The sequence below is a fragment of the Helianthus annuus genome, chromosome 7 (genome assembly GCF_002127325.2).
Source record: "Helianthus annuus cultivar XRQ/B chromosome 7, HanXRQr2.0-SUNRISE, whole genome shotgun sequence".
Lineage (NCBI taxonomy): Eukaryota > Viridiplantae > Streptophyta > Magnoliopsida > Asterales > Asteraceae > Helianthus > Helianthus annuus.
The window spans coordinates 110,368,498-110,378,767 of record NC_035439.2 but is presented as its reverse complement, the minus strand read 5'-3'; the positions used below and the strand labels follow the sequence as shown (position 1 = coordinate 110,378,767).

The 10,270-nt window shown below is 37.5% G+C and overlaps 1 protein-coding gene across 1 annotated transcript; it reads left to right on the top strand.

Annotated features, from left to right (window-relative positions):
* The first annotated feature begins 2,527 nt into the window (after positions 1-2,527).
* LOC110924963 lies at positions 2,528-3,442 on the top strand. The gene has a single exon (XM_022168937.1). The coding sequence runs from the start codon at positions 2,528-2,530 to the stop codon at positions 3,440-3,442; it is 915 nt and encodes a 304-aa protein (XP_022024629.1).
* Positions 3,443-10,270: the final 6,828 nt, after the last annotated feature.

Sequence of the window (10,270 nt, the reverse complement as noted above, 5' to 3'; positions counted from 1 at the left end):
TTAGCAATAAAGTAGATTCTAATTGTTATTATTATCATTTTTTTTTCAACTTGAAAAAAAAAATCAAACTGTAGATACCTTAAAAAGGATTTATAATCTTAAATGGTATATTAAGGTTGTTTGGAAATAAATATAATAAATTAAGTATAAAAAAAAACTTTGCTAATACATTATAGCTCTTAATTGATATTTTGCTAATATACTTCTTTCTTGCTGCTCGAGCCTACATGTCTATAGCATAAAAATAACCTTTGTTGTTGATATCTACATCTTGAGGGATAAGATTGCTCTCTCATGTTGTAGAGAGATTGTTCGATCTAACTGGAGACCATTTTCCGTTTCATCACATTTAAGAGGACTTGTCAACTGATTTCACTACCTGAAATCGTTTACCTCTTATTTTACTACTTCGTATTTTAGTCTATTGTTCTTGATATGTTTGAATTTTCGTTCATTAAGTCTTAATATCCATTTATCACTCATTTATTTCGATCGTGACACTCTCCATTTCTTGGGATTGAAGTTCCGTACATTTGGATTTATGAAATTTCAAGTTGTGATTTGTATTTCCAATCATTTAGCTAATCGAGCATAGAAATTCTTCATGAAGTTCAAACTCTTATTTATTATTATTATTATTATTATTATTATTATTATTATTATTATTATTATTATTATTATTATTTTTTTGCATTTGAAATACGTTAGGGAACCAGTATCTAACAATTTCGAGGACGAAATTTTTTTTTAAGTGGGTAGAATTGTAATATTCAGAAATTCAATAAAAACAATATATAGTAAATAATACAATTTCAATTACTTCTATAAAAGGAAATTTAATTAAATTGATAGAGAAATGTATTTATGAGCATTAAATTACCTTTTTAATAATTTTTTTGAGAAACACATTATTTTCGTTCAAGAAGAAAGTAAAATATTAGTGAGTTTTAATGGCCTATATTCATAGAAGATAATTACTATAAGTTTGCAAACTTTATTTGCTATAGTTTAATGTTTGACTTCATTCCAACTAATTGACTGAAACCTTTGGGATTAGATTATGCTATTAGCAATCTTTCACTTTTTAAAATCCTTGAGCAGAACCCTAAAAAAAAAGAATATTAGCCGCCTCACCTTTTCCTTCTCTACGTTTGTACTCCGGCTCAACATCATCATCAACCCACAACGATAAACGAACACAATCAACATCTGTTTAAGTCTTGTAGCCGATTTACTCAGTCTCTATTTCGAGCCGCAACGATCACCACCGCACCCTGCCAAAACATGCATATACACTTCTGATCTCGAGTTCTACACTGCCTTATTTCTCCGCGATAAGCACTCGCGTCATTACTTCGTCATGGCACCTCCATCCGCAGCTGTCGAGCTGCTCCATACACGGCCGTATACCACCACGTATTCATCTTGAACCGGCCTTTGTCACCGCTCTAATCCATTCAGTTCACTCTTTTATTGAGGTAACAGTCTGCTCTTTTGCTTCTGTTATTTTTTTTATTAGTTGGTTCGGATGTGGTGTGGTAATCTCGTTTTGTTCCGGAGACTAAGACCTTATTTTATTAAGAACATAAAACGCTAATAATTTTGATAGTTTGTGTTTTGCTCATGAGTCTTAGCCCTCATGGTTTCCCACACAATTAAGATAAAGTCTTGAATTAAAATTGAGTTTAGAGATTAGGCTTCTGTTAAGTGAAAGTATGTATAACTATGAGCACTCAATAATAGTAATGGCATATTATTATCTTTTCCAAACCTGATCGTATTATGTAACTTAGAATTTTGTTAACATGGTTTTATTTAATCTTAAAGTAAAACTTGGTGTTTTCAAAATTACTCTTCATACATTTGGAGATATAATTTTTGAATAAAGGTTTTGTGAACTTTTACCGGTGAGTTTTTAAATATTTCTTTTGGTTACTGTTTGATACTACTAAGATTAATGTATGTGTACAAGTATATCACATAAAGGAAACAAAAGAAACAACGGTGGCTATTCGAAATCAATTGGTTTGTCTAACTTGAAAGGATTAATGCACGTAGCGAACCCACTTGTACTCTTGTAGGATCAGCCGAATACTATTTATGACTTAAAAATGATAAAGAGTATAAATCTACAATAGGTAAATTGTGAGGAGATTTTCAACAAATTGAAGGTGTTAACTTTTTAAATTTAAAGCCGACTAAAGTGAGGAGCTGAAAAGACGCCGGAGTTTAGCCTCGCCGGAATATTGTGAAGGGTCCTGGATAACAATCCTTGTCCAGTCGTACCGTTCTCCATATCTTGGTTGAAGCTTCTGCCTGCGTTTCGAGTGAATATCTCTTTTTAATCTGGTGAGTGACATCTTTCTCCTGGCCTCCTTTCCCGCAGAGTATTGACGGTCTCCCGGAGGGCTTAGCGGGTCTGATACCGGTCGCGGCTATCTGAGTATAGTTAAGCTAGACTGGTTCGAATCCCATTAACACCTCTAGGTCGGTTTGTATTCTGTTCATTTGTTCTATCGGAGTAGCCATGGAGAGAGAGAAGAGAGAGGAAGGCGAGATAGTATCGGAATACAATGACGAAGACAAAAAGGAAAAAGCAGTAACCTTTTATGTCTCTAATCTGCATCCACACATTACAGACGGAGAATTATGGATAGAATGTAAGAATTACGGACACATAGTGGATGCCTATATAGCAAGAAAACTGGATAAATGGAAGAATCGTTTTGGTTTCCTGAGGTTTGTCAATGTGAAAGACACCGATAAGATGGTCAAAGCTTTGAATCAAATGAACTTCTATGGATGGAGGATTAGAGCAAACGTCGCCAGATTTGTTAAAGTGGAAAAGAAGACACGGGGAAAAAGTAAGGTTTGGACGGAAAAGATACAAGACCCAGTCGCTCCAGTAAACAACGAGCGGTCGGCTCCAAATAACGGGCACGTGAAACAAGGAACTACCTGGGCAGACGTTGTATCAGGCAGACCGAAACACCAAGTAAACGTAAGTGAACTAAGATTCGCAAACGAATCGGTCCCACTAAAAGCATGGAGAGGTTCTTCGGTAATTGGAGAATTACACAGTATTGAGGCACTAAGGGGAGCTAGTCAGATGATGAAAGATCTGGGAGTGAATAGGGCACAGGTCAGATATTTGGGTGGGCTGAAATTATTGGTAGTGTTTGATTCAATAGAAGAACTTAACTTGTTCTTGAAAAAGGAAGACAATCGGAAGGAATGGTTCAGGTGTATAAGCGTTTGGAACGGAGAAAGAATACCTTACGAAAGAATTGCATGGCTGAGAATCAGAGGAGTCCCATTACAACTATGGATAGACACAGTTTTTGAATGTATTGGCGAGAAGTTTGGTAAAGTAATAAAAAAGTCGGATGCGGACGAGAAGGATGTGTGTTTTAACGAAGAAGTTATTGGCGTCCTAGTATAGAACGGATCAACAATCGAAGAAAAAATACCAATTAGATGGAAGAATCAGTCTTTTGACGTCTGGGTCTCGGAGATAAATCAGTTCTGGACTCCGGAGTTCGTTAAGGAACAAGACCAGGACGAGGAACAATACCCAGGAGCAAACGATGTCACTTCACAGCCGGTCAACATGGAGACAGAGGTGATCGGAGAACCTGCTCCGATTCCGGCGAAGCCACAGTTGGTAAACGAAAAGGCGGAAAATGAACAGTTGGACCAGGAAGAACAGTCGGAAGATGTACAGTCGGAAGATTTTGATTGCAACAATGATGGAACCGAGGAGCCGGCCGCCGCAATAAAAGAAATATTAATTCCCAGTTTGGAGGCTACTAATGAGGAGGGGTCCACTACAGAAAGTCAAAATAAAGGGGATCGTATGGATAGTAATAGTGGGCCGGACAAGATAACAGCCCCAAAGTTAGAAAATGGGCCTAGTGTGGGTGTGTTGGGTGACCCAATTATATCAAACACGGAGGGAGGGCCTACTAAGGAAGCAGGCGGGCCTGATAGCATAATCCAAAAGAAGAGGAAAAGAGTTTCACTGGCGGAGGCCCGTGTGAACTCATTAAAACCACAAAATTCTGTTGGAAAAAATAAAATCCCAGACTTAAATATCGAACTGTCGGATGATTCTAGAATTAGAGTAAAAAGGAGACTATCTTTGAAGAAAAGGAGATCGAGCAGAAGAAAAAACAAAGGAAAAAATAGAGCCGCTGAGGAAGAATTTAGCTTGTTTGAAGGCAAGGGGCAGAGTGTAGATGATGAATTGAACTCAGAATGGGAGGAGGATGACAATTCAGATTTACTAGGGCAACATGTCTTCGTGAGTGGGAATGAAGAGAATGATGTCGAGATAGGCGAAATAGAACAAGTGGTGGGTAAGGAAACGGTTGAAACAGTAAAAATTGGGGAGATGTTGGGGGTTGACCTATCGAAGCACGTTTCGTTGGTAAACAAGTCGGTTATTGAAGACCAGGTGGATGTTAGGAAGCAATGAATTTCGGATCCATCAACATTAAAGGAGCCGGAGGAGCAGGGAAAGCGGCTGAAGTTAGGCGTCTAATTAGTAAGTATAACTTGTCCTTTTTTGCCATTCAAGAAACGCAGTTTAGGGACTTATCCTTAAGTAGAATTGCTCGGTTCTGGGATAATTCGAGTTTCGAGTTCTCGAAAGTTGACGCGGAGGGTCGGTCTGGGGGATTATTATCAATCTGGAATCCTACTGTTTTTAAAAAAGAACAGGAGTTGAAAAATCAAAATTTTGTCTTGATAAAAGGCAAGATTGTGGGCGACGATATAGACCTGGTTATCGTAAATGTTTATGGTTCGACAAGTAAAAATAATAGGAGAATCATGTGGGAAGAATTATTGTCAGTTAAGAATTCAATTACGGGGTTATGGATAATGTTAGGGGATTTCAATGAAGTTAGATTTCCCGATGAGAGGTTTAACTCACAGTTTGATGCAGGGGCTGCCTTATGCTTTAATAGTTTTATAAGTAGAGGGGGGTTCCAGGAATACAATATGGGGGGGATGAAGTACACTTTTTTATCCGGTGACGGTACAAATCTGAGTAAACTAGATAGAGTCTTGGTGTGTGAAAATTTCATGAATAAATGGCCAAATGCTTCATTACTAGCACTCGGTAGAAATATCTCGGATCATAGCCCACTTATTTTAAACACCATATATAATAGCTTTGGTCTGACCCCCTTTAGAATGTTTAACAGTTGGTTCGACTTGGTGGGCTTTGACGAGACAGTGAGGAAGGGCCTTAATTCGATATGTGAATCGAGATTTAAGGATGAAGTTCTGGCTATAAAACTTAAGGCAGTGAAAGAAGAATTAAAAAAATGGCGTAAAAATAGAAAAGAGGAAGAGGAGAAAGACTTGTCGGAAGCCCTGAACAAGCTGTCACAATTGGACGCATCAGCAGAAAGTAGAGCATTGTCGAGAGAAGAGATAGCTTTATGGCAAGATTGCAAAGATAAAATTAAAAGGTGGCACGGTAAGATCGCATCGGACCTACAACAGAAGGCGAGGGCAAATTGGATAGGATTGGGGGATGAGAATACCAAATATTTTCACTCGATAGTGAATAATCATATAGCTAGGAACAAGATCAGCGGTTTATGGATAAACGGGGTGTGGGTATCGGACCCAAGGGAAATAAAAACACAATTTCTGATGTCATTCCAAGAAAAATTTAAAGAACCGGTGTACGTAAGACCGAGAATCGGAGCAGGTGGTTTTAAAAAGCTGAGTGGGGACGATGCGGAGGGTTTAGTGCGTCAGTTCTCGTTACAAGAGGTAAGAAGGGCTGTATGGGATTGTGGTTCAGACAAGTCGCCCGGACCGGATGGCATTACTTTCAAGTTCATAAAAACATATTGGGAGGAAGTGAAAGGAATAATGATGGAGATCATGAATCAGTTCTACATACATGGGTCGATTCACCATTCGTGCAGCGCCTCGTTCATTGCTCTTATACCGAAGGTAAATGATCCAATTACCCCTTCAGATTTTAGACCTATATCCCTGATTGGCGTGATAAATAAGGTAATTTCTAAAGTGCTTGCTAATAGAATTAAAAAGGTTATTAAGAAGGTGGTTTCAAATGTCCAATCGGCTTTCATGGCGGGTAGAAATATAGTAGAAGGCCCACTAATTATAAATGAAGTGGTGGGGTGGGGAAAACGGTCGGGTAAGCGATTGCTTGTATTCAAAGCAGATATAGAGAAGGCGTATGACACATTAAATTGGAAGTTTTTGATCTCAATCTTGTCACATATGGGCTTCCCTCCAAGGTGGAGAAACTGGGTTATGGGAATACTATTCGCGGGGAAAGGATCAGTTTTGGTGAATGGGTCACCTACAGCCGAATTCCATTACAATAGAGGCCTTAGGCAAGGTGACCCCCTGTCTCCTTTTTTGTTCATCATTGCCATGGAGGCCCTTCATGTGCTGATGATAAAAGCTGAAGAAAAGGCTATATTCCAAGGTGTAAAACTGCCAAGGAATGGGCCATATTTGACACACATGTTTTATGCGGACGACGCGATATTTTTGGGAGAATGGGAGGAAACTAATTTAAAGAATCTCAAAAGGATTCTACGAATTTTCTATTTAATATCAGGTTTAAAAGTAAATTCTCGGAAGAGCCATTTATATGGGGTGGGTTCAAGTGTGGAGGAAGTGAGAAGTATGGCTTCACATTTTAATTGCAAAGAAGGTAAATTCCCGTTTGTGTACTTAGGTTTAAAAGTGGGAGCGAATATGAATAGACTGGCACATTGGAAGGAAGTTATTGATTTGTTTAACAAAAAGCTCACAAATTGGAAGGCAAAGACGCTATCATTTGCGGGGAGAGTTGTACTAGTTAAATCGGTTATGGGTAGTCTACCAAACTATTACTTCTCCCTTTACAAATGCCCAAGTGGCGTTTTAAAGGTTTTAGAAGGGATACGGAGAAAATTTCTATGGGGTGGGAGCTCACCAAATAATAAAATTAGATGGGTGAAATGGGAGAAAGTGGTTGCGTTGAAAGATTTTGGGGGATTGGGAATAGGTAACCTGAAGGATATGAATTTGGCCCTCTTAGCAAAATGGTGGTGGAGATATAGGATGGAACCGGAAAATCTGTGGTCAAGAGTTATAGGCTCGCTACATGGAAAGCAAAGAAGGACCGAATCAATTCCTTTTAAAAAATCCTTGGCGGGGGTTTGGAAAAACATTGGGGAAATAGCCAAAGATTTCACGAGGAAAAATATAAATATTAATACAAGTTTCAGAAGTAAAGTGGGTAGGGGTGACAAAACTTTGTTTTGGGTTGACTTATGGATGGGAAACGAACCGTTGAAAGATCAATTTCCGAGTTTATACCAACTATCAGCGCAGAAAAAAGCAAAAGTTCAGGAAATGTACACAAAGATAATTGGGGGGATCATATGGGATTGGGCATGGGTTAGAGTACCGTATAGCGATTCGGAGAAACAGGAAATGGTTAGCTTGAAAGATCGTTTGCAACAAATAAACGTAGATAATAAAGAAGATATATGGGTTTGGAGGCATAATGGGGATGAAGAGTTCAATGTGAAAGCGGTTAGGTACAGTTTAGGCCGCTACCTGGACATAAACACAGATCCGAACGCGTTTTACTGGAACAGTTGGGTAACAAAGAAGTGCTCCATGTTTGTTTGGCGAGCGATTGTGGAAAAAATCCCGTCGGCCGAAGCACTAAGGAATAGGGGAATGAATATTCAGGATATCACGTGTAAGATATGCGGTGAGAGTGAAGAAACTGCGGTCCATATTCTACTTCGCTGTAATTTTGCGAAAAGAGTATGGAGGGAAGTATCAAACTGGACAAAAACGCCAATGGTGAACGTGGAAGGAAATTTAACAGAGGTTTTGCAAGCTTTTCTTGAAATTCAAAGGAGCCGGGATGTAAGAAAGTGTCTACATGCGATCGCCGTTCAATCGATGTGGATGCTGTGGATAAACAGAAATGACAGAATTTTCGCAGGTAGAAACCGTTCAGTTCAGATGCTATTGGAAGAGATCAAGGACTCCTCGCTAATTGGTGTGCTGAAACGTTCAAAGCATAAATCAATTTCTAAACAAGAGTGGTGGGATTTCAGTTTAAGAATGTAGCTAGCATAATTTTGCAGTTTGTATCCTTGTGCCTTTTTTTCTGTTTTTGTTTCTTTCCGGTTCTGTAATCAGCCTCTGGCTGAACCTTTTCTTATGTTTGGTTTAATGAAGTTTGCTTGGCTATTCAAAAAAAAAAAAGGTAAATTGTGATTTTTAGAGGCACAAGATTTTTGGTAATTAAATATCCTGAAATTCTCTGCTGCCGGAACAACAGTTACCCAATAAACATTACAAGGAAGTCGATAACTCTTGAATCTTAATCAACATAATTAAAATGTAGGGGTTAGTACGACTTAAGGACGAACCGAGTTGGTTTTGCTTTGCCGAATTAAGGTACGGATTCCGTTTTCCATTCATCGTAGTATATTTTTATTTTTCGTTACTCGTTGGTACGGATTCTTTGGTCTTGCTATCATAGTATTTTTTTTTCTCTGTCCGTTACTTTGTAGTACGGATTTTTGTCTCTGTCTTAAAGTGTTATTTTAATGATTTGATAACTATATTCTTTTGATATGTGATACCTTATACGAGTCGGTTTGTATTTGTATATGTTTGTGTGCTTATTAGTGAGTTGTAGCATGCCATACCTCAGACTTGTACTCATGGTCGCATGTTCCAGTTAGTATAACTTTCATTTCCCTGTAAAATTATTTATAAGGCCTTAGTATTTGTACTCTGTCACCCAAGCATGTCTGGCTTGTCGTTTGGGCGTCAACGACATGGCACTTATCGTGACAGTGCGTAATCAAAGTTCACGGCGTCTCTAGCTCGTGCTTGTGTAGCACCTTGGCCACTAGAGGCGTATAGATCGATCTTAGCTCTGAGTTTGAGTTTGTTTGTCTGTCTGGAGATGGAATAAGGGGTGAACGCCACACTCACCATCTCATAGGTGCATGGGCTAGCTAGCTGTGTACCAGTCTGTTTCTGTTTCTGGCTTTGGGTGCTTCTGTGTTACACGATTTATTTTGTTGATACATATTTGTCGTGTAAGTTAGTATATGTTTCTGTATGTGAATACGTTAAGTATCGGTTCTGATATGTCTAATATGTTTGTACGCATCCGGTTTTGTTTCCGATCGTGTATTGGGTTAATTATGCTTCTAATTGTGTTCAGTATTCGATTCTGTTATGTATTAGCTATGTCTGTTTTGACTCAGTATCTGTACCGGTTTGTGTCAGATTTGTCTCGATCAGTATCAGTCTCAGTTGGGATTTAGATTCTGTGTTACACGTTTAGTTTGTGTCCGAAAGTATCTGTATTCGGTATTTGATTCGGTGTCTGTCGATATTTGTCGTTGCATCAATCTTTGTTACGTGTCCATTTTTCTTATCAGTTTAAGAAATTTCGTAAGGATTAAATTATTCTACTTTTAAACTCAAGTTATCTAGGTTATTTTGGTTATTAAATATAAATCTCCAAAGCTATACAAATAATTATGTTAATTAAATAATAACTTGTGAAATTTGATTAATTAATAATGATGGATTTGAATCTAAACATTTATTTAAAGATAATAGTTCGACAATTCTTTTCTTTTAAAGATTATACGATTTATTTTTAGTGGTATTTAAAATGTTTAGGCTTACGTATTTGGTTTTGATTATGTATCGTCTTCCCATGTCAGTTTACGAAACTTTTGTAAGTATTTCATTTGAAATCCGGTTTATGACATTTATTAAATTTCTAAATTATAACTTTTTCAAAGTTAGAAAATTAGTTCTTTTTGTCTAATGTTGATTTCCATGAAATGTGATAAACTATTTTATTTTGATAACATTCAAATGCTCAATAAAAGAAAATACTTTTGCCAAGTATCTTGTTTTAAAAATAATAGCATTATTAAACATTGTTTAAGATATTCGATAGTTATTATTTCTTGGATTTGTTTAAATGTCTCATTTACAAACTATGAATAATAGGTTAGGAACTTCTCTCGTTATACTAGATTATTTAAACGATGTTTTCATTAAGTTTGTTTATAAAAGATAAAATTTTTTAGTCATCGTGGTCAGCTATGTATTGGTCTCTACAACGGTTTTGTGTTGGGTTCGATATCGGTTATGTGTATGGATAACTTTTGTTTCCGTATCAGTTTTCGTTAAAGTTTCAGATCGGCTAGTGTATCAGTTTTTGTAT

Bases quoted from the DNA above. Each gene is read 5' to 3' on its own strand.
- LOC110924963 (XM_022168937.1), top strand. From the start codon at position 2,528: ATGGAGAGAGAGAAGAGAGAGGAAGGCGAGATAGTATCGGAATACAAT.